The 26085-nt window shown below is 39.3% G+C and overlaps 1 protein-coding gene and 3 pseudogenes across 2 annotated transcripts in view; all 4 read left to right on the top strand.

The window, feature by feature from the left end:
* Positions 1-25408, top strand: part of LOC143615295 (F-box/LRR-repeat protein 25-like) — a 58476-nt gene extending 33068 nt beyond the window's left edge. The window contains exon 2 of the mRNA XM_077088459.1: positions 25334-25408. Within this exon, the coding sequence (XP_076944574.1) occupies positions 25334-25408 (75 nt within the window). The remainder of the gene's footprint in view (positions 1-25333) is intronic.
* Positions 16601-17844, top strand: LOC143615300 (F-box/LRR-repeat protein 25-like; annotated as a pseudogene). The gene is made up of 2 exons (XR_013150448.1): positions 16601-17591; positions 17694-17844. The product of XR_013150448.1 is annotated as an F-box/LRR-repeat protein 25-like (transcript).
* LOC143615304 (F-box/LRR-repeat protein 25-like) lies at positions 19326-20447 on the top strand (annotated as a pseudogene).
* On the top strand, positions 23839-25583 carry LOC143615303 (F-box/LRR-repeat protein 25-like; annotated as a pseudogene).
* Positions 25584-26085: the final 502 nt, after the last annotated feature.

Genomic DNA, 26085 nt, shown 5'->3' with positions numbered 1-26085 from the left:
TCATTGTTCAAAATGTTTTTGGAATCAATATTATTACAGACAGGGTTGACAATAGATGAATCAAAAAGTACGTTTTTATCTCCACAACCCTTGTTTGTTTCCACACACCCCTTTTCTTCTACACAACCTGCTACAAAAGATGAACTACTATTAGGACTAACTGAAGGAACAGCTGAATCAACAGTCTTTGAAGCAGCAGGAACAAATGTCTTTGATATGGGCACATGACCAATACCATAGACCATTTCTTCCTTTGGAGGAGAATTAAAGTTAAAGTGAGGAAGGTTAGTATAGTTATTCTTAAATGGTGAAGGTACAGCTGTTGGTGCATGTCGTGTAACAGATGATCTTTTGTGTTTGTTAGAATTGAGAGCAACGGTCAAAGGGGAGACTGTTGGTGCATTTTGTGACCGTCGCTATGCAATTCTGACCAGCGGAACGCCACAGGCGAAGTTAGCACAACTTCGCCTTAGGCGAAGTTAGAACAACTTCGCCATAGGCGAAGTTAGCACAACTTCGCCTACTGAAGCCCAGGCCCGAGAATGTTTTATATATATATACGTGTGTCTTGTTTAGGTTTAGAGAATCCAGAAATTAGTGTGTGTTTTGAGTAGTTTGTTTGTTTAGAGAGAGTAAGAGACAAGGCGAGTCGTGTGAGACGACCCGAGGTAGAGCTCACCTCGGGTCAGTCGTGTTTTCTGTTTGGTTACGGTATGTAACGTGTTTGTTTGATTATTATATAAGAATCTGCAGATTTGATTATCCCGTTCTTGTATTTGTTCGTGTATTTGTTCGTGTACGTGTTTGTGTTCTTCATCTTTACACCAATAAACGAGTCTAGGAGGATTCCGCACTCCTAGACCTCGTGCGGATCTCGTATCGATCGTCGACGCCCCGGGGGGACTTACATGACATGCTATGGTTCATAACAGTGCGGATCTCGTACTGATACCACATGTAAGTCCCCCAGGGGCGTCGCCGATCGATACGAGATCCGCACGAGGTCTAGGAGTGCGGAATCCTCCTAGACTCGTTTATTGGTGTAAAGATGAAGAACACAAACACGTACACGAACAAATACACGAACAAATACAAGAACGGTGTAAGGCCCCGTTACCGGTAACCCTACTTTCGTGTTGGATTTACTCATAAACACAGTTCTAAATATCAGAGTTAATTAAAAACTTTACGCGTAATATAAAACTTTCATAAAACATTACATATCGATTCATAATCATGTCTTAAAACATTCCTCTTGTCTTTCAAAATCAAAACATAACTTATAAAACATATCAGATCTTCAGATGCCAGGCTTTAGTCTTCTGCCATGTGTCCTCCACTCAAGCCAGCTGTCTCATCCTACTCACCTGCGTGCATACTAAAAGTCAGCTACGCTGAGTGAGTTCTAGTTAATCATACAATACCATACAATACCTTATTACATACATACGTACTTAACCTCATAACTTTCTTTCATACACACATAAGTACTCATACCTTCATTCTTACTTACATACTTTCTTTCTTACTTACATACTTTCTTTTCATTCATAATCATACGTTTTAAAGAGCCTTTCGCCCTATAACCTCACAGATATTATAAGGGTCTGGTCCCTAACATCACAGATATTATAAGGGTCTGGTCCCTAACATCACAGATATTATAAGGGTCTGGTCCCTAACATCACAGATATTAAAAGGGTCTGGTCCCTAACATCACAGATATTATAAGGGTCTGGTCCCTAACATCACAGATATTATAAGGGTCTGGTCCCTAACATCACAGATATTATTAGGGTCTGGTCCCTTGTTTTCGAATATTAGTAGGGTTCGATTCCCTCTTCGTTACCATACAACCATACATCATACCTCAAGTATTATTAGGGCTCGGTACCCTTTTCGTAACCATACAACCATACAACCGTCATTTCCTTCTTTTATTAACTTTATTACGTTCATACACATAAACATACATATCATACTTGCCATATTTATAACGTTACAACCTGACAGTACGTGCAATATCCGAAGATCGTTCACGAACCATCAAGCAATCATTCATACATATCACATATATCACATATGGCTTTATAACGTTACAACCTGACAGTACGTGCAATATCCGAAGATCGTTCACGAACCATCAAGCAATCATTCATACATATCACATATATCACATATGGCATACACTTATCACTTAGGATAAATGTATTAACAACACATCAAGTATGCACACAGCCCCGAAAATATAACAAGGAATGGGGCTAGAAACTCACCTGGATCCTGTTACGCTCGCCGTTGATTGTAATTCCTTTCTTTAACTGGGCTCGGCTAACTGTATAATATTTACACATATCAATTACTGCTACTACTATTACTACTACTCATTTTCGATAACCGCCTTAACACATTTTCCATTAGGTTTTTAATTTATTTTCTAAGCGAACTTCACTTTAGGCGAAGTTAAACCTTAGGCGAACTTGGCTTCAGGCGAAGTTAAACCTTAGGCGAACTTGGCTTCAGGCGAAGTTAAACCTTAGGCGAACTTGGCTTTTAGGCGAAGTTAAACCTCAGGCGAACTTGGCTTTTAGGCGAAGTTAAACCTTAGGCGAACTTGGCTTTTAGGCGAAGTTAAACCTCAGGCGAACTTGGCTTTTAGGCGAAGTTAAACCTCAGGCGAACTTGGCTTTTAGGCGAAGTTAACCCTCAGGCGAACTTGGCTTTTAGGCGAAGTTATCATTTCAGCGAAGTTGCCATTAGGCGAACTTGGCTTCAGGCGAACTTATCATCAGGCGAACTTGGCTTGCAGGCGAAGTTCATCAGGCGAACTTAGCTTGCAGGCGAAGTTCATCGCTTGAAGGCGAAGTTGCCCAGATGAAGGCGAAGTTGTCGCGCTGCAGATCTGTTTGCCCATAACTCCTTCGTTTCTTAGCCAAATAACTCGATTTTGGTACCCACGGAATCGTATGATCGGCGCCTACAAATCCCAACCATCAAATCGGCCTAAAATCGACGTTTTAGGGGTCCGATTTGGGCAGTTGTGTTTCGGGTCCGATTAACCCGTCAAATCCTAACCATTTTCAGTAATATTAGCTTTGCGGGATTAGTTCTTACCTTTCCAACTCAGATCTACCAGCAAAATCTCGGGTCTCGACTTCGGATCTCGGTCGGTTATGTGTGTGTTTTTGAGTGTGTAAAAGAGAAAGATGGAAATAAAATGATATCTTGGGCTTGGGATGGGTATTTATATCTCTCAAGCCCACGGACCCAAAGCCCATTCTCATTTAACCCATCTTACGTAATCTAAGCCCATGACCCGTTCCTTACTCGACATTAAATAACTAAAACGTGAAATCACTAAACATAACTTTCTTTTATTTAACATTATAAAAATTTTAGGATGTTACAAGTCTTCCCCCCTTAAGGAGGTTTCGTCCCCGAAACCTAACTATTACATAAACAAACTAGGGTAAAACTTGCGCATCTCATCCTCGACTTCCCAAGTAGCATCTGATCCCTTGCGGTGTTTCCATATCACTTTTACCAAGGGTATAATCTTGTGACGAAGCTGCTTCTCCTTGCGATCAACGATCTTTATCGGTTGCTCGATGTAGTTCAATTGTTCATCAACCTCGATGTCCATTAATGGCACGTGAGACGTGTCATCAGCTAGACACTTCCTCAGATGAGAAACATGGAAGGTTGAATGAATTCCTTCTAACTCATCGGGTAAATCCAGCTTATAAGCTACTTCCCCCACACGATACAAAATTTTAAATGGTCCAATGTACCTCGGACTAAGCTTCCCTCTCTTTCTAAAACGGATAATTCCTTTCCAAGGCGAGACCTTAAGCATCACATAGTCGCCAACGTTAAACTCAATTGGTCGTCGCCGCTTATCCGCATAAGACTTTTGTCTGTCTTGAGCGGCTTTCATTCTTGCTTTGATCTGATCGAACTTTGAAGACGTTTCTTGAACCACTTCTATACTTCCCATTTCCTTCTGACCAATCTCACCCCAACACACCGGGGTTCTACATCGTCTACCGTACAGCATCTCAAACGGTGGCATACCAATACTCGAATGGTAACTGTTGTTATAGGAGAACTCTGCCAGATGCAGATGATCATCCCAACTTCCACCAAAATCTAAAACGCAAGCACGTAGCATATCCTCAAGGGTTTGGATCGTCCTTTCAGACTGTCCATCGGTTTGAGGATGATACGCCGTACTGATGTTCAACCTCGTCCCCATAGCTTCATGAAATTTCTTCCAGAACCTCGAAGTAAACCGTGTATCCCTATCAGACACGATCGATAACGGTACTCCATGCTTGGTTACCAATTCCTTGATGAACAAGCTTGCTAACGTTTCTGACGAGATGGCCTCTCGTATGGGCAGAAAGTGAGCACTCTTGGTCAAACGGTCCACAATCACCCAGATGGTATCATGATGCTTAGCTGTACGAGGTAGCTTAGTTATGAAATCCATGGTGATGTGTTCCCATTTCCACTCAGGTATCTCTAGCGGTTGCATCTTCCCATAAGGCTTTTGGTGCTCGGCCTTGACTTGTAAGCAAGTTAAGCACTTACTAACATAATCCACTACATCGCTCTTCAATCCTGGCCACCAGTAATCTCTTTTCAAGTCTTGGTACATCTTTGTAGCTCCTGGATGGATTGAGTACCTTGACTTATGAGCTTCATCTAAGATTCGACTTCTAAGATCACCATGGCGTGGGATCCACATACGGTCGAACCTAGTCTTAACTCCATGAGTGTTTTCCATCAACTCATCTTGCTGGCCATAAATCCTTTCCTTCTTTACTAACCCTTCATCTATTAACACTTCTGACTGCACCTTGATGATTTCTTCAAAAAGACTCGGGTTCATGATCAACTTGTATGACTTCACTGTTGCAAGGACTTCCTCAATCTTCCGACTTAACGCATCAGCGACCACGTTAGCTTTACCGGGGTAATACTTAATCTCACAGTCGTAATCCTTTATCAATTCTAACCATCTTCTCTGCCTCATGTTCAGTTCTTTCTGCTCGAAGAAGTACTTTAAACTCTTATGATCTGTATAGATAGTACACTTAGTGCCGTACAGATAATGCCTCCATATCTTAAGAGCATGCACCACAGCTGCTAACTCCAAATCATGCGTCGGGTAAGTACTCTCATGGACCTTCAACTGTCTAGACGCGTAGGCTATCACCTTCCCTCGTTGCATCAACACGCAACCTAACCCTTGATGCGAGGCATCAGCACAAACAACAAAATCCTCATCACCATCGGGTAAAGTAAGGATTGGAGCTTGCGTGAGTCTCTTCTTCAATTCTTCAAAGGCTTCCTCCTGAAACTTTCCCCAATTGAATACTATCGTCTCACGGGTCATACCGGTCAGCGGTGCGGCTATCTTGGAGAAACCTTCGATGAATCTCCTATAGTAGCCAGCTAACCCTAGGAAGCTTCGTATATCAGTCGGATTCTGCGGAGTCTTCCAATTCGTTATCGCTTCAATCTTAGCTGGGTCCACGGTAATCCCCTCCGGATTAACCACATGACCTAAAAATTGCACTTCCCTTAACCAGAACGCGCACTTCGAAAACTTGGCGTACAACCTTTCTTTCTTCAGAACTTCCAATACCTCTCTCAGATGCTCGGCATGGTCAGACTCACTCTTTGAATAAATCAATATATCATCGATGAAGACGATAACCGACTTATCCAACATCGGTCGACACACCCTATTCATCATGTCCATAAATGCTGCAGGAGCATTTGTTAGACCGAATGACATTACAAGGAACTCGTAGTGTCCATACCGCGTTCGGAACGCTGTTTTAGGGATGTCTACCTCTTTCACCTTCAGCTGATGGTAGCCTGATCTGAGATCTATTCGTGAGAACCAACTCGAACCTTGCAGTTGGTCAAACAGATCGTCAATCCTAGGCAAGGGGTATCTATTCTTTACCGTAAGCTTATTCAACTCACGATAGTCTATGCACATTCTCATACTTCCATCCTTTTTCTTCACAAACAAAACCGGTGCGCCCCACGGAGAAACACTCGGTCTGATAAAACCCTTGTCGAGGAGTTCTTGCAGTTGGGACATCAATTCCTTCATCTCGGACGGTGCTAGACGGTAAGGCGCCTTCGCGACGGGCTGGGCTCCTGGTACTAGATCTATCTGAAATTCTATCTCTCGCTCAGGTGGCAACCCCGGAAGATCCTCAGGGAATACTTCTGGGTAGTTGCGCACAATAGGAACATTCTTCATTTCTTTCGTCTCGGCCGTAGCGTTGACAACATACGCCAGGTAGGCACCGCACCCTCGCCTTAACAAACCCTCGGCTTTTATCATCGAAATGACATTAAGCCCATAACTCTCCTTATCACCATAAACCGTCACCGCACTACCATCCAATGACTTTAACCTTATTATCTTACTTTTACATACTATCTGAGCCTCAAACTCAGACAACCAATCCATACCCAAGACTACATCGAACCCTCCTAAGGCCATAACATACAAAGTAACAGGGAACTCATGTCCCTCTAACACTATCTTACAATTCTTAACCATTTTTGTTATTTTCACCGAAGTGTCACTTGCGGTTTCTACTACAAAAGTTTCAGACACTCGGCAGCCTTTCATTTTAGCTAGTTTACTAAACGTCGTAGCTACAAAACTTCTATTCGCACCAGAATCAAATAATACAGAAGCGGAAACATCGTTCACTAGAAACGTACCTGTGACGACATCCGGAATCTGCCTGGCTTGTTCCTGGGTCAGCATGTAGGCTCTAGTTCTGGGCCTAGCTTGATCGGCATCCTTCTTTCCAGTACCTCCAGCTACACCTTCAGTGCACTCCCTTGACATATGGCCTGTCTTGCCACATTTGTAACATGCTGGCTTCGCACTGCACTCATTGGCATAATGCCCTACCTTCCCGCACTTATAACAGGCACTCGACCCCATTCTGCATTCTCCACCATGGGCCTTTCCACATTTGAGACAAACATTAGAACTTTTACCCCACTTGCACTCACCACCATGCCTCTTTCCGCAGGTCTTACACGATCTCTTCTCCCACACTTTCTGTTTCTTATCCTTGGAGTTCCATAACTGAGTACCGGGTCGTTTAGCAGGAGTGACCCATTTCTTCTCTTTCTCTTCGTCCCTTTCCACCCTATCATCCGCGGCCACGTCAGCATAGACCATTTCCGCGAGTCCAACAGCCGAATCAAAAGTAGCAGGTTGAATCGCCCTGACTAACATGCGGACCTTTTGTGGCAACCCCCTCACATAACATTTGATTCTCTTGACCTCAGTGTCAACCATGTCAGGCACCAACCTAGATAGTCGGTTGAACTCCGTGGTATACTCACGATGCGTCATCATACCGGCTTTTAAATTCTGGAACTTCATCTCCGTTCTTTCAACCTCGGCATCTGCACAGAACTTCTTCATTACCAACTCTTTCAAATCTTCCCACTTCATCTCTTTGATCTCTTCACGGGTCTTCCTCTGCTCCACACTCTCCCACCAATACATAGCCTCATCTACGAATGACTGAGTAGCATAACCCACAGCTTGGTCGGGACGGCATTCGCTAATGCGGATAACCTTGTCCATAGCGGTTAACCACTGGAGAGTAGCGATTGCGTCTCCTAAACCAGTCAGCTTAGGCGGGTCACAACCTTTGAAGGACTTATAGCTGCACCCACCTTGTCCTCCTCTCCTATCATCGACTTTCACAGACTTATCCCCACTCGAGGCCCCTCTTTCACCTTCCCCATCCTTTCTACCATCACCACCCGCCCCTTCAGCAGTTCGTTCACGGCTTCCAGCAGATCCTTCGGGATTCAGGTTCTTCACAGCAGCAACTACAGCCTGAACAATGGCTGCTTGAACTGCAGGACTAAGTTGAACTTCCTCGTTGTTGTTCTGGTCTCCTCCAGCTGCGCTTCCTTCATCTTCGGTGTGGGAAGCTTCTTCTACCGAGGGTTGCCGGACAAGACGAGGCCTGCCACGACGCCCAGTGCGACCCCCAGTTTCAACAAATTCTCCAGCTCCAGCCATTAGTATTCTAAAGGGGAAAACACAAACATCATCACTCAAGGAACTATCTAGTACAAGGATAGTAAGGCTAACAGGTAATAACAGTGGCCAGTTGTGATTAGCTGATCACGTTACTTTCCGCGTCCTATACACTTCCTTTTATGAGTCTATTTGTGCTGGTTCTACTTAAGTAGTTAGTCAATTCAAAACAATCAATTATTCCTATCCGTACCATTCTCATATCTTTTCTTTCTCATTAACGTATATCATTTAATCATACCTTTCACCTTTACTGATCTTGCTTGAGCGACACATGGCATTCTTGAACTGGCATCTTCTTTCTTTTCTTACTTAAATCCCATTCTCTGTTCGAGTCTAAGCATGTAGGATGCTTAAATCTCTCGAACTTTGCTCTGATACCAACTTGTAAGGCCCCGTTACCGGTAACCCTACTTTCGTGTTGGATTTACTCATAAACACAGTTCTAAATATCAGAGTTAATTAAAAACTTTACGCGGAATATAAAACTTTCATAAAACATTACATATCGATTCATAATCATGTCTTAAAACATTCCTCTTGTCTTTCAAAATCAAAACATAACTTATAAAACATATCAGATCTTCAGATGCCAGGCTTTAGTCTTCTGCCATGTGTCCTCCACTCAAGCCAGCTGTCTCATCCTACTCACCTGCGTGCATACTAAAAGTCAGCTACGCTGAGTGAGTTCTAGTTAATCATACAATACCATACAATACCTTATTACATACATACGTACTTAACCTCATAACTTTCTTTCATACACACATAAGTACTCATACCTTCATTCTTACTTACATACTTTCTTTCTTACTTACATACTTTCTTTTCATTCATAATCATACGTTTTAAAGAGCCTTTCGCCCTATAACCTCACAGATATTATAAGGGTCTGGTCCCTAACATCACAGATATTATAAGGGTCTGGTCCCTAACATCACAGATATTATAAGGGTCTGGTCCCTAACATCACAGATATTAAAAGGGTCTGGTCCCTAACATCACAGATATTATAAGGGTCTGGTCCCTAACATCACAGATATTATAAGGGTCTGGTCCCTAACATCACAGATATTATTAGGGTCTGGTCCCTTGTTTTCGAATATTAGTAGGGTTCGATTCCCTCTTCGTTACCATACAACCATACATCATACCTCAAGTATTATTAGGGCTCGGTACCCTTTTCGTAACCATACAACCATACAACCGTCATTTCCTTCTTTTATTAACTTTATTACGTTCATACACATAAACATACATATCATACTTGCCATATTTATAACGTTACAACCTGACAGTACGTGCAATATCCGAAGATCGTTCACGAACCATCAAGCAATCATTCATACATATCACATATATCACATATGGCTTTATAACGTTACAACCTGACAGTACGTGCAATATCCGAAGATCGTTCACGAACCATCAAGCAATCATTCATACATATCACATATATCACATATGGCATACACTTATCACTTAGGATAAATGTATTAACAACACATCAAGTATGCACACAGCCCCGAAAATATAACAAGGAATGGGGCTAGAAACTCACCTGGATCCTGTTACGCTCGCCGTTGATTGTAATTCCTTTCTTTAACTGGGCTCGGCTAACTGTATAATATTTACACATATCAATTACTGCTACTACTATTACTACTACTCATTTTCGATAACCGCCTTAACACATTTTCCATTAGGTTTTTAATTTATTTTCTAAGCGAACTTCACTTTAGGCGAAGTTAAACCTTAGGCGAACTTGGCTTCAGGCGAAGTTAAACCTTAGGCGAACTTGGCTTCAGGCGAAGTTAAACCTTAGGCGAACTTGGCTTTTAGGCGAAGTTAAACCTCAGGCGAACTTGGCTTTTAGGCGAAGTTAAACCTCAGGCGAACTTGGCTTTTAGGCGAAGTTAAACCTCAGGCGAACTTGGCTTTTAGGCGAAGTTAAACCTCAGGCGAACTTGGCTTTTAGGCGAAGTTAACCCTCAGGCGAACTTGGCTTTTAGGCGAAGTTATCATTTCAGCGAAGTTGCCATTAGGCGAACTTGGCTTCAGGCGAACTTATCATCAGGCGAACTTGGCTTGCAGGCGAAGTTCATCAGGCGAACTTAGCTTGCAGGCGAAGTTCATCGCTTGAAGGCGAAGTTGCCCAGATGAAGGCGACGTTGTCGCGCTGCAGATCTGTTTGCCCATAACTCCTTCGTTTCTTAGCCAAATAACTCGATTTTGGTACCCACGGAATCGTATGATCGGCGCCTACAAATCCCAACCATCAAATCGGCCTAAAATCGACGTTTTAGGGGTCCGATTTGGGCAGTTGTGTTTCGGGTCCGATTAACCCGTCAAATCCTAACCATTTTCAGTAATATTAGCTTTGCGGGATTAGTTCTTACCTTTCCAACTCAGATCTACCAGCAAAATCTCGGGTCTCGACTTCGGATCTCGGTCGGTTATGTGTGTGTTTTTTAGTGTGTAAAAGAGAAAGATGGAAATAAAATGATATCTTGGGCTTGGGATGGGTATTTATATCTCTCAAGCCCACGGACCCAAAGCCCATTCTCATTTAACCCATCTTACGTAATCTAAGCCCATGACCCGTTCCTTACTCGACATTAAATAACTAAAACGTGAAATCACTAAACATAACTTTCTTTTATTTAACATTATAAAAATTTTAGGATGTTACAAACGGGATAATCAAATCTGCAGATTCTTATATAATAATCAAACAAACACGTTACATACCGTAACCAAACAGAAAACACGACTGACCCGAGGTGAGCTCTACCTCGGGTCGTCTCACACGACTCTCCTTGTCTCTTACTCTCTCTAAACAAACAAACTACTCAAAACACACACTAATTTCTGGATTCTCTAAACCTAAACAAGACACACGTATATATATATAAAACATTCTCGGGCCTGGGCTTCAGTAGGCGAAGTTGTGCTAACTTCGCCTATGGCGTTCCGCTGGTCAGAATTGCATAGCGACGGTCACAAAATGCACCAACAACAGCAGAACTATCATAGCCTAAACCAGTCTTTAATCTTAATTCCATTTGTGACCCAATTAGTTTATTCAGCTTTTCCGTGGCTAACTCAAAGTTTCTATGGCAATCTTCTTTTGGGTTAACTCAATTTCTAATTTAACAATTTTAGCGTTTAGTTCAACTACTTGATTTTCATGACGCTTCGCTAAATTTCTAGCAATTGAAACTTGTTCCCTAAGATCGGCCATATCATTACCATGAGTGTTAATTCTAATAGTGTAAATCTTAGCAGCCTTTTTAAGATCATCATTTTGAACTCTAATGCTTTCAATTTGTTCAAGAATTTTAGCATTATGGTTTCTATAATGAAGAACTTTATCAATACATTCTTGAGAGCAGAGTTTGTGTACCTCGGGAATGAGAGAGGCGGGTGTGGGAATCCCGTTGGTGGGGCTTGACGAGGTGTTTGCTTGACTACTTCCACCTGCAGCACACTCGAGGATGATAGGACTTGCTTGACTGCTCACACCCACATCACTTGTCTCATCTTTATTTTCTTTGCACAAAAACTTGATGGTAGAAGTCAACTCTGAGAGTGTTAAGGTGTCCAGGTTTGTCGTTCTTCTGATGGTAAACACACTGCTGTTCCATGTGTAAGGCAGTGAATTCAACTTCATGTTAATCTCAGACAACTTATTTGTGATACCGGCACTTCTCATTTCAGTGACGAGTGACTCATATCTGTTGATGATAGAGGCAACCGATTCTCCTTTATTATGGTTAAACATGTTTAATTCCTCTTTTACTATGTTCTTTCGGTTCTCCCTCATATCCAGATTTCCTTCAAGCTCATAATTGTAATACATTTTTTTTTAATCTGACTTTGACGAATAAACCAAATCCCTTTCTTGTACCGGCCCAAAGAAAAGTCTTATCAACTTTAAAATCTAAAGAAGTAATGCTGAATTCCCGAAATAACCCGCAAGTTAGACCCTATCAAATCTTTTAAGAATCGCCTGGTTCACAAAACTTGTAAATGGTTCTCAACACAAAAAATTGCTTCTACTAACACCCAATAAAATTTATTTCCCAAACATAGACAAGCTCCCAAATAAAATGTCAAAATCAAAGTAGTTTTTTTTTTTTAATATATGTATTCCATACCAAAAATGGCCCACACAATACTCAAGTGTCAACGTAGACTACACCAATAATGGCTGGATGTCAAAGAAAATTAAATGCACTTTAATCTTTCATTGATGATCATCTTTTTCATTATTTCTTAAAAAATCGGTCCTTTTGTTTCTCCATCACCAAGATAATATATACCAACCCAAACTTAAAATATAGATCTAAATTCCTTTAAACCATCACCAGATAAAATCAACAACACAACTCAACAGATTAGCAAGAACAAGAGGGCTGTGAGATGGTAGAAGGTGCGTTCGATTCGATTCGAATGAAAGATTCGATTGGAATGGAAAGGAAGGTAAGTTCGATTAAATTGAATGGTTAATTCGATTAGGTGGTGGTTTGAGTTCGATTGTGAACGAATGGTGATGTGAGCGAATGACTGGAAGATTGTAATCGAATGCTAAATTGTAATCGAGTAGGAGCTTTGTATGCGAGTGTAGATGTAATCGAATATGGAAGTGAGCGAAGCGACTGTGGATGATTGTTGAGGATGTATTAGAGTATGGACGGTGTAAACGAGTTGGTTGTGATCGACTATAAGTGTAAGCGGGTTGGATGATGTGATCGATTGAGGATGTATGCGAGTTAGGTGAGGCAAGTAATCAATTTACTCATAAACACGGTTCTTAATATCAGAGTTAATTAAACATTCGCGGAACATTAAAGCTTCAACCATAATATATTACATAATCTTCAAATCTTGTCTTATAAAAGCATTCAAAGTCATTTAAAACAAAACATAGTCTTTAAAACATCACAACATTTCTTCGAGATGCCAGTGTCTTCGATTCCATGCCATGTGTCTTCAATCACGCGAGCTGCCTCAACCTATTTGCATGCGTGCATACTAAAAGTCAGCTACGCTGAGTAAGTTCTAGTTAATCACATAACTTACTTTACATACACATATACGTGCCCGTAGGTACGCATTACATACATAACCTGTCCATCGTTCTTTCATATACATTCATAACTAGCCTTACGTTATAAAGAGCATTCGCCCTACATACCTCGGATATTATTAGGGTCCGGTACCCTCCATCCTCGGATATTATTAGGGTCCGGTGCCCTCCATCCTCGGATATTATTAGGGTCCGGTACCCTTCATCCTCGGATATTATTAGGGTCCGGTACCCTTTCTTCCATACCTTTTTAACATACTTTTCTATATACATAATCGTAAGTTTCATACATACATCATTCATTCTTCATCTTCAACATACATATAACATCAACCATTTCCTGGCAATACATGCAATTCCGAAGATCGTTCATGTATCGACAAGAAACCATTCATACATTTCACATAATACATATATGGAATACACTTATCACTTAGGATAAGTGTATTAACTAATCACATCGAGTACGCACACAGCCCCGAAAACATAACAAGGAATGGGGCTAGAAACTCACTTGAAGTCGGTTACGTTCACCGTTAATGGTAATTCCTTTCTTGAGTTGTGCACGGCTAACTATATAATATTTACATGTATCAATTAACTATTCTATCTCATATCGTATTTCTATCTTTTTTATAACCCACAACGAACGGGGGTCCGGGGGCAGCGCCCCTGGCATCGGGGTCTAGGGGCGGCAGCCCCTAGCAGGGTCCAAGGGGCAGAGCCCCTGGCTGGGGTCGAGCTGCCAGGTCAGCTTGGAAAAATTTTATTTCTATTAACTGTCATAACACATTTTCCATTAGGATTTTATATTATTATTTAATTTGCTAACTTGAAAGTCCAAGGGCTTCTTTGTAATTAATTCAATCTTTTTCTAAGTCCAGGGACTGTTCTTGTCATTATGTTGAACTTCTGATTCGTTTCTGGTTCATAACGAATGGCTTATCTTAGCGAACTGGTCATTGTAGGGAATTGAACCCTCTAACGAACTGGTCCTTTAACGAATCAGTCCATATAACGAACCAGTCCACATAGCGAATCAGTCCGGGTAACGAATCGGACCTTCTAATTCGTTATCTCCTTAACGAATGACTATAACGAATTGGGGGGTTAATTCATTATCTTTTCCTTAACGAATCTGGACGCGAACTAAGGCTAGTTCGTTATTCTTTCCTTAGCGAATCAGGTGTCGAATTACCTCTAATTCGTTAACTCTCCGTTAGCGAACTAGGGTTAGGTCAGAGAATGTCAGAAACATTCTCTGACATCGTATCCTCGTACCAGCCGCCTTTCCGGCGCCGTTGCCGGAGAAACGCGATTTCGCCGGAAAAACGTGGTTCAGCTCCGTTTTCACCGTTTTTCGTCCCGTTTGATCCAGATCTGAGCTAGGGTGATCCCTAACCTCATCATAGGTTCGGTTTATACCCGATTCCACCCGAATCTCGTGATTTAAACGGTTTAACGGTGTCGGCTCGTCGTTTCGCAACTATATCTAACGGGTTAAGCTCATACAATATTAAACTATCGTTACCTCGGGTCGGTGCTCGGTTTCCTTCTTGATTTCGGCTAGGGATAAGGAAGAACTAGAGAGAAATCTTAAGTGTGTGTTTTTGGGTGGTGTATGGAATATGTGTGAATGTGGATTAAGTGATGATTAATGGTATTTATATTTAGGGGTCATGGGCTTAAGCCCATGGTCTTTCCTTCTTCTTTCATACTCCAAGGCCATAACCCATATTCATTTACCCAACACTAGTCCAACTCATATTTTATTTATCTAAACCGATAACGACCCACTATAAAATAGACGAAGTTTATTTTATTAATATAACCGAAAGTAGGATGTTACAGTTTTCACACACATTCAACTCCAAACAAGGAAAGTCACTAACTCACTTTCCATCACCTTTTACACTATACATCCAATTTCATGAATATCCCAACTTTTGAAACAACATATCACATGCACCCACTACAAACATAATCCTTTGAGAATCAAAACACCAAAACCACTACTTTTTCAACCAAACTTTATCATCTTCAACAAAGACACACTAAATTTCTCAAGAACTTTAAGAACACAAGAACCCGAAAACCAATTATTTTCTCGAAAAATCCGTCTTTTCACACACAAGACCAAAATCCAAGGTTGTGACCCAAGATCTACAACTAGTAGAGCCCGAAAGCTCTGATACCAATTGTAGGTCCCAAAACCAGATCAAACAACAAAACAAACTAAGGACTAGTCGTTCTTGGATCAACCTCACAACTAGTTGGCGGAAACAACTAATTGGACCGAGATCTCGGATCTTGTGTGTGTGAAAGGGAGGCCGAAATATATAGAGGAGGGTGAGGGAGTTGAGAGAGTTTTAAGTTATTTGGAAGAATGAAAAATGCAAGGGTTGTTTGGTGTATTCCATACACGCACAATATATAGTGGTATGTTATACACCATTTCATTAATAATAAGCCCAACAAGCACCAAGTACACAAGGCCTCGGGCCCAATACATATAAACGTAAACGAACGAAAACGTAAACTAAAATGATACAGATACGAAAGACTCAATTAAACAAAACCGGGCCTTACACTATCCTTCAATGAATATATCAAAGCCAAGTCCCATCTTATTGAAGCGGCTAAACTTAATCCTCATCTAGGTAGCTCCTTTCTCCTTGCACCTGCATATGCAATTTTTCAAAAAAACTATTAAGAAGTTAAACTTCAACAAGTTAAGTCTGAACACATACCTTCGGATGATGTAACTAATGTGTTCCAATTTCTAGATGTTAAGCTTTTCACATTGAATTCAACACCTAATATCAAAATTAGATGGTAATTGGGTGTCTCAACATTTAACACTTTACCCTGTCACTATCCTTCAATGAATATATCAAAGCCAAGTCCCATCTTATTGAAGCGGCTAAACTTAATCCTCATCTAGGTAGCTCCTTTCTCCTTGCACCTGCATATGCAATTTTTCAAAAAAAACTATTAAGAAGTTAAACTTCAACAAGTTAAGTCTGAACACATACCTTCGGATGATGTAACTAATGTGTTCCAACTTCTAGATGTTAAGCTTTTCACATTGAATTCAACACCTAATATCAAAATTAGATGGGAATTGGGTGTCTCAACATGAGTAATTCTTTCTCGTTTAAACGGCTGGGAGACTCAAATGTCCACCAACTGCTCCTTCTAGACGACTTTTTAGTGAGTTTAAACGGCCGAGATCAAAATTTAACCACTTTAAACGGTCATGATCATCTAGAAAAACAGTTTCTACAATGGGGAACAATAATATATAATGTTTTTAGAATATGGGCTGGGCTAAAATATAACATGTAGTATTGAAACCTAAACCCTAAATCGTATTTATATATTAATGGTTACCTTTTAAGCCTTTTCATTGTTAGTTTTTATTAAGTTTCTCTTGTCGCATAAGCATAAGTAATGACGAAAGAAGGTCAAAATCAACCTCTGAAACCGTTTCGATATGAAGCCAAAGATGATGAAGATCAAATCAGTAAGTTACCGGATTGCTTACTTGTTGAAATCCTTTCTCGTTTACCCGAAACAAAATACGCGATCAGATCAGGTGCGTTTTCCAAACGATGGAAACATGTTTGGCATAAGGTTCCTAATCTCAAATTCGTATATGATGATGACGATGATGAAGTGGACCCTGATTTTATTTCTTTCGTCGATAAAACCCTAACTCAACGACCTCAGTTGAAGCTCAAGAAATTTGAAGTGGTTTTCGATACGTTATGATGCTACATAGAAAGCTATGAATCTCATATCCGCAACTGGGTTCGTTACGCCGTGAATTGTAACGTTGAAGAGCTTCATTTGGGGTTATGGAGTATGGATATCGAAACCGAGTTCCCCCTTGATCAGTTTGTTTTTACCAGTTCATGTTTTACACATCTGGAATTGTCGGGCTGTATGCTAAATCCTACAACGGCAATCAGTTGGAAAAACCTAAGGACTTTATGTATTTCCAATTATCGTAAATTAGATGAAGGTTTGATTCAAAACATATTATCAGGGAGTCCTGTATTGGAAACTCTGGTGTTGTACGAGTGCAGAGGTTACACGCGGCTCAATATCACCTCAAAGAGCGTTAAGAACTTGGTGTTCCAAGGATACACAGGTCATCATTATGAAGATATAATTGAAATCAATGCTCCTAACATTTTGTCACTAACATATAAAAGTCAGTTATGGATCGGGAAGCTTTTGTTGCTGAATGTGTCGTCTTTAGTTGAAGCTGACATAAACTATTGGCATGGGAAAGCCGCTGAATTGGAAGAAGAGACTCTTAAAGGATTTCTACTCAAGCTTCGTCATGTCAAGGTGCTCAAAATTGGGTGTCACTGTTTTGAGGTAAGCTTATTTCTCTTTTGGAAAATTGTGTCTTTGATATGAATCTGGTTTCGTTTATGTCAAACACTGGCGAATTAACATAATGTTAAAATATGTTTATAGGTTTTGAAACGTTTGGAAGCTAAAGGTTTCATCCGTCCATCAAACTTGAAGGTCCCTTCTTCACCTTAATTGCTTGGTGATGATCCTGCAGATGATGAGGCTAGCTGATTTTTAATGGTACTTGAATTTGTGTTTGCATACACTATGTTGGTAAACTTACAAAAGTTTTGACTCGTTGAGGGTTTTACTTGGATTGTCATGATTAGTTTTGGTTTGGAAAGAACAAAATTACAGAACATTAGAAATTTAGAAGTGATAATATTACCAATTTACTAACGAATGAGCCCATTCCGTTTATATTTTATAGGGAGAATTTCATGTATATCTCTACGAATTTACAAAATATCATATATGTCCAACATAAACTTAAAATATCATGTATATCCCTACCAACTAACTGAAATATAATATTTACTCATTACTTCAAATTTCATATTTCCCCATACAAGGTCAACTCTTTTCCATTTAGTTTATAGCTAGTTTGGTTTCTCTAAACTACCAATCTGGTGTTGGGAGGTAACAAAAATTTACCCAAATCATAAGACGAGAGCTAGGAGCAACAATTTCTCGTTCAGTATAGTCGCCTCATGAGTTTGGTACTCGGGGGCTTTGTTCGTAGCAATGGGATTCTGAAAGCAACACCTTTATTGTGGATAAGACTCATGAAGAAGACCGTGAGAGTGGGTTTCTGATTTAGATAGTTACACCGCACAAGAAAGCTACATTTGTGATCCGAAATTTGAACATGAAACAAGAAGATTACAAGTCACTTGAACTATGCATTAGACTATGCATCCCAAATAAACACAAGGGTTAATTATTACATTGGTAACGATGGTAGACCCAGTTCTGTAAATCGACATCGGGCAAGAGGTTTGAATAGCCTAATCACCTGATCTTTGATGTCGGCACGACTTGTGAAGGCATTATTATTGTAAGAAAACATGGGAAATTATTAAGGATGCATCGATTTTGCCTCGATAAAGACTTTTATCTCAAATACAATTGAACAACACAAATTACTAAGATCTAAGACAGATCATCCACCGGCCTATGCGATAAACCATATACTAACAAATTCTGTCTCTCTCAAGATTAATTAACAATCGTGGTGTATAATAACTAATAAAACCAACCTACAATGCAAAAAATAATTAAAGAACCTGCAGTTTACGTGTAAATGAGCTATATAGTCTTACAGAATATCGATTTTAACATGTAACTTGAATGAAACAATATAGAACATATGAACTGTTGTGTTTGCCATTAAATTGAAGATTAATATTTTCTTTACATAAAAAAAACCTCATATTCGAATAAAAAAGGAAATCGTTTAATGAGGAAATCACAAGGGATGCCGGATTTTCCTATTATAGTATCGGGTGTTTGTGACTCTGGGGTTAAAGATAATAACTAGTCGTACGAATATCGTAACATGGAAATTAAATTATATTCATTCAATTGAAATACAATCATGTTTATACCATCCAAAGCTTATTAATATCTGGTTGGGCTGGGCCTAAGTTATAACAATTAATTAGTATTGAAATCTTAACCCTAAAAGTGTATTTATATATCAATAGCTACGTTTTAAGACTTTTTGGTTTTTAAGTTTCTGCCTCAGTGTTACTAATGACGAAAGAAAGTCAAATTCAACCTCTGAAACATATTCGATTTGAAGATGAAGATGATAAAGATCGAATCAGTAAGTTACCAGATTGCTTACTTGTTGAAATCCTTTCTCGTTTACCCCAAACAATATACGCTGTTAGAACAGGTGCACTCTCCAAACGGTGGAAACATGTTTGGCATCAGGTTCCTAATCTCATATTCGTATATGCTGATGACGATGTTGAAGAAAACCCAGATTTTATTTCTTTCGTCGATAAAACGCTAACTCAGGATGCCAGTTGAAGCTCAAGAAATTCAAAGTGGCTATCGATACGTTATGCTGCTACATAAGTCTCTATGAATCTCATATCCACAATTGGGTTCGTTATGCTGTGAGTTGTAACGTTGAGGAGCTTCATTTGGGGTTATGGAATATGTAAATCCAAACCGAGTTCCCCCTTGATCAGTTTGTTTTTATCAGCTCATATTTTACACATCTGGAATTGTCAGGCTGTATGCTAAATCCTACAACGGCAATCAGTTCGAAAAACCTTAGTACTTTACGTATTTCCTATTATCGTAAATTAGATGAAGATTTGATTCAAAACATATTATCAGGGAGTCCTGTATTGGAAACTCTGGTGTTGGACAAGTGCCACGGTTGCACGCCACTCAATATCACCTCAAAGAGTGTTAAGAACTTGGTGTTTAATGATTACACAGGCCGTCATTATGAAGATATAATCGAAATCAATGCTCCTAACATTTTGTCACTAACATATAAAAGTTGGTTATGTATCAGGAAGCTTTTGTTGCTGAATGTGTCATCTTTAGTTGAAGCTGACATAAACTATTGGCATGGGACAACCGATGAATTGGAAGAAGACGAGACTCTTAAAGGATTTCTACTCAAGCTTCGTCATGTCAAGGTGCTCAAAATTGGGCATCACTGTTTTAAGGTAAGCTTGCTTCTCTTTTGGTAAATTGTGTCTTTGATATGAATCTGGTTTCGTTTATGCCAAACACGGGCGAATTAACGTAATGTTAAAATATGTTTGTAGGTTTTGAAACGTTTGGAAGCTAAAGGTTTCATCCGTCCATCAAACTTGAAGGTCCCTTCTTCACCTTAATTGCTTGGTGATGAGGCTAGCTGATTCTTTAATGGTACTTGAATTTGTGTTTGCATACACTATATTGGTAAACTTACAAAAGTTTGGCTCATTGAGGTGTTTACTTGGATTGTCATGATTAGTTTTGGTATATGGAAAGAACAAATTATAGAACATTAGAAGTGAAAATTTTACCAATTTACTAACGAGTTAGCCCATAGGGAAAATTTCATGTATATATATCTCTACGAATTTATAAATATCATATATGTCCAACATAAACTTAAAATATCATATATATCCCTATACTAATTGAAATATAATGTTTACCCATTACTTCAAATTTCATATTTCCACATACAAGGTTTAACTCTTTTTTTTCATCTTGTACATATATTTACCCTAAGACTTGCATTTTCGGACAAGTTGAGATAATTGACCCACTTCAGTTTTTTATGTAAACAGGGATTGTTTTGATCTCACAATCATCAATATGTGTTCCTTGCAAATTTCATTTCCAGCAACAGTAAAAAACTCGCTACTGTGTGAGTTTGTCAATAAAAGCCGATTCCTTCATTGTTACAAGTTTGGATTGGAGATTTTCTTATCCTTGCCGTTTTTCAAGAAGTGATTTAATTAATTGTAAAACAAGTTATAAAGTATAGTTGATAGTTGTTGATACTTCATGGTTTCTGGTTTCTTGTTTGCTTTGGTTTTCCGTTTAGTTTATAGCTAGTTTGGTTTCTCTAAACTACCAATTTGGTGTTGGGAGGTGACAAAATGTACCCAAATCATAAGACGAGAGCTAGGAGAAATGATTTCTCGTTCAGTATATCTAACATCCCGAATTTCAAATAATAATATTTTATAAAATAATATAAGAGGGAAAGAGATGTAGGCTAATTAGAGAATTAATCATGGACTAAAAAGGAAAAATAGGTCTTAGGTCTATGGGCTTAAGGGAGTATAAATACCCCTTAAACCCTAAATCTTTCCATTTTCATCCATCTTATCAATCTTATTCTCTCTACACCTCCATAACACACACAAACCCTTCCCTATTTACGGCCGAGAGAGAAAGAGAGAGATCCAAGACCAAATCCAAGCCGAATACCAATAGATATTGATTACACAAGCTAGATAAAAGATAAAGGTTGATAAACAAGTCAAGTCGTAGCCTATTAGCCGTATAAAGGTATGTCCTTGATCTTAAAGCTTACGTTTTTATAAACGGATAGCCATGAAACTTGAACATAGACTAGATCGGATCTAGATAAAACATAAAGTTAACAAATTGATGATTAAAATAGACGTAATATACTCATGGCTAGATACGGTTCATGAAGGAAACCCTAGATCTAGCCTAAAACGTGTTAAAAGTGTAAAGATCCAAGCTTTATGCTAGAAATGGACTAGATCTTGATAATGGGATGTTAACAGGTGTAAAATGGTTAAGGAAACTGGAAATAGGAAGTTAAAAAATGTTATTTTAGACTGATTAATCATTTCTCGAGCCTGGACTGGGTGTATGGTTAGGAAAATCCGAGTTAAAAACATCAGACATGAGTTTTCGGTCAACATGAGAACCTGGTCATTAGGAGATCTCGGTCAACGAGAGTTCTCGGCCAAGGGGGTTCTCGGCCAGGAACAATGGTTCTCGGTCAACATACGAGTTCTCGGTCAAAGTTGATGATTTCGGTCAATGATCTCGGTCCCAAGTGTTCTCGGTCACGAGTTCTTGGCTGAGTTCTATGTCCTTGAGTTCTCGGCCAGTTAGTGACTCGAGGTGGACTTTGGGCCTGGCCAGTTAGGCCCAGTTACTTAATGAACAGATGGGCCAGATTTAGCTAAGTCCACTGGATGCTAAGCCCATTATCTTAAGCTTAACAAATAAGCCCAACTTAGGGAACAAATTAAAATGTTAATGGAAAATGTGTTAAGACAGTTAATGAAAATAAAATTTTCAGGGGCTCTGCCCCTTGGACCCCGCTAGGGGCTGCCGCCCCCGGACCCCCATTCGTTGTGGGTTATATAAAGATAGAAATACGTTATGAGTAGTAATAGTTAATTGATACATGTAAATATTATACAGCTAGCCGTGCACAACTCAAGAAAAGGGATTACGATTAACGGTGAACGTAACCGCATTCAGGTGAGTTTCTAGCCCCATTCCTTGTTATGTTTTCGGGGCTGTGTGCATACTCGATGTGTTTGTTAATACATTTATCCTAAGTGATAAGTGTATGCCATATGTGATATATGTGATAGATATGAATGATTGCTTGTCGGTACGCGAACGATCTTCTGATATTGCGCGTACTGTCAGGTTGCAAATAAAGATATGAATGTTATATATGGATGATGTATGATCGTTATGAACGAATGCTTGTCGGGGCGTGAACGATCTACGGATATTGCACGTACCGACAATGAGTATGATTGTTAAATGAATGATGTGAAGAACGCCTAGAGTGTTCTTACGATATGATGTAATTATTGTATATGCGAAGTAAGTGTATGCAGGTACATGAATGGTATGTGAGTTCTACGTCTGACGCAGTAAGTTAGGATGGCAAATCCCTCTAACTTCCGTTGGGCTTAGACTTGGCATGTCATGGCGTAGTTAAGGACTGTGGGCCTTATACGTGTTATAGATGATAGATAAGAACGTAGTTAAGGACTGTGGACCTTATACTTAATTTAGATAGGAGTCAGCATAGGAAAGGACTGTGGACCTTATACGTGTTGTAATTGTATTGTGGTAGCATATGGGAGGACTGTGGACCTCGTACGTGCTATGAATTAGGTTGCAACATAGGGAGGGACTGTGGACCTTGTACGTGTTGTTAATGTAGGATGGTATAGGGAAGGACTGCGGACCTTGCACGTACCATAAAAGGTGAGCATAGGTAAGGACTGCGGACCTTTTTCGTGTTCACGACCTTGAGTATAGGTATAGACGGTGGACTATGAACATACTCTCAGTGTACTGAGGTAAGTGATAGTAGTAAGTATGTATGTAGAACAGAAGAGTAACTAGTTAAGTATGAGTATGTATCTTCGGATACGTAAGTATGTATGATATGTGTATGTAATGTACGTTACCTGATTAACTAGAACTCACTCAGCGTAGCTGACTTTTAGTATGCACGCAGGTGAGCTGAATGTAGAGTTATATGAGGATGACACATGGCATGGATTGAATGGCTGGCATCTGAAGATGGAAGAAATGATGTTGTTTAAAATATGATGTTTTAAGTTGGTTTTAAAGAAAGGATTTAATGTTTTGTAACGAATGATTGATATTTTATATTCCGCGAAATTTTTAATAAACTCTGATTTGTAGAACTGTGTTTATGAGTAAATCCGACGTTAAAGTAGGGCTACGGGAACGGGGCCTTACAGTATAGTCGCCTCATGAGTTTGGCACTCGGGGGCTTTGTTCGTAACAATGGAATTCTAAAAGCAACATATTTATCATGGATAAGACTTATGAAGAAGAGGACCGTGAGACTGGATTTCTGATTCATATAATTACACCACACAAGAAAGCTACGCTTGTGATCCGAGATTTGAACATGAAACAAGAAGATTAAAACAGTCACTTGAACTTGAACTCAAACTCTTTGACGTTTCTTGCTCTTGAATATGAACATCTAACATTAACTTATCAAACTTATTTGATCGTTACCCTTTCTCTAATATTTTTGTTAATTAATGGCCATATTAAGTTTATCAAATATTAAGTCTTTACCTTATTTTTTGTTAATTAATGGCCATATTAATTAATGATAGCTTCCTTCTCTTAGTTTATACATATCGGGCTGGGCCTAAAACATAACAATAAGAATTGAAATCTAAACCTAGAATCGTATTTATATCAATGCTTACGTAGTTTTAAGCCTTGTTTAGTTTCTGTTGCCATGGAAGAAAGTCAAAAACAACCTATGGAACGGGTCCGAACAGAAGAAGATGATGAAGATGGAATAAGTAAGTTACCAGATTGCTTACTTGTTGAAATCCTTTCTCGTTTACCCAAAACAGTGTACGCTGTTAGAACAAGTGCACTCTCCAAACGATGGAAACATGTTTGGCATTCGGTTTCCAATCTCAACTTCATGCATTTTAAAGAGACTCAGAGCTCCGATTTCTTTTCTTTCGTCGACAAAACCCTAACTCAACACCCCCAATTCAAGCTCAAGAAATTCATACTGGGTATCTGCTACTTTGCACATCATGATTCTCAGATCAGTAACTGGATTCGTTACGCTGTAAACTGTAACATTGAAGAGCTTAGATTGGCGGTGTGGAATACGGAACGTGTAGCTAACTTTCCCCTAGATGAGTTGATATTTTCCATGAATTCATGTTTTACGGATGTGACTTTGTTTTCCAGTACGTTTAACCCGACAGGGGCGATTAGTTTGAAAAACCTTAGGTGTTTACGTATTATGTTTGTGGGATTAGATGAAGATTTGATTTTAAACATATTATCAGGTAATCCTGTATTGGAAACTCTGATGTTAAACGGTTGTTATGGTTTCAGGCGGCTCAATATTGCCTCAAAGAGTGTTAAGAACTTGGTGCTCTCCGGACACAAGGCTCGGGATGATATTGTTGAAATCAACGCTCCTAATATTTTGTCGCTGACAATTAATAGTCTTTTGTAGTTGAGGAAGATTTTGTTGCTGAATGTGTCTTCTTTAGTTAAGGTTGAGTTAGATTACACCATGAAAGAGACTTATGATGATCCAACCCAAGAGGAAGAGATGCTTAAAGAAATTATCCTCCATCTTCGTCATGCCAAAGAGCTCAAAATTGGGAGTTCATGTTTTAAGGTCAAATTACTTGTCTAGCAATTTGCGCCTTCGTATAAATATAATGTGTTAAATTTTGTTATGTTTTTTTATTTGTTTGTAGGTTCTGAGTCGTTTGGAAGCTAAGGGTTTCAAATATCCATCAAACTTGAAGGTCACCGGTGATGAGATTAGTTAATTAATGGCACTTTGAATTCCTATTGTTGACAAACTCTAAAAGAAATTATCAGCTCATTAGATATTGGTGCTAACTGCTATGGCTTGTAGACTATGGTTGTCTTATTCAATGATTAAGTTGTGTGATGTTTAACCGTTTATGCTTTCTTCTTCGTTTTGTTTAACTTTTGGTCCACTTCCATAATAAACCTACATGCTTTCAGTCTTCAATTCTTAACAACCAATCAACCATATATTCGTCTAATTGACTCTAGATTATTGAATAAATCGCAACTAAATCAATTGATTGTTTAACGAGAAAAGTTTGACCCGTTTAGTGTTTGGATTGTCATGATTAGGGGAAAAATACATTTTGGTATGCAAAGAATAAATTACAGAACATTAGGGCTGGTAGTTTTACTAATTTAACACGTTACTAACGAATACGTCTAGCTTTCTTGCCTCACTAGAACACTAGGGTTGATAATTTTACCAAATCTCTGTATACTACATGTAATCCGACAACGTACATTTGAGATTTGAACTCGTAGGTATAAGACCTGTTTTTCTTCCCATACATATTCAATGATTATGCATGAAACATTAAATTGGTGGTGCTTTCATTTAAAAGAGCAAGTTGATGCTATTACGAGCGGTGGCGTGGAGAATGTTGAATCTGATGATGCTTCGAAACCATGA

This window comes from Bidens hawaiensis, unplaced genomic scaffold, assembly GCF_021521415.1.
Source record: "Bidens hawaiensis isolate Kalapana, Puna unplaced genomic scaffold, B.hawaiensis_p1.1 tig00042396_1, whole genome shotgun sequence".
NCBI classification, from domain to species: Eukaryota; Viridiplantae; Streptophyta; class Magnoliopsida; order Asterales; family Asteraceae; genus Bidens; species Bidens hawaiensis.
Note: the sequence above shows the minus strand (reverse complement) of the source record. Positions and strands in the feature narration are given on the sequence as shown.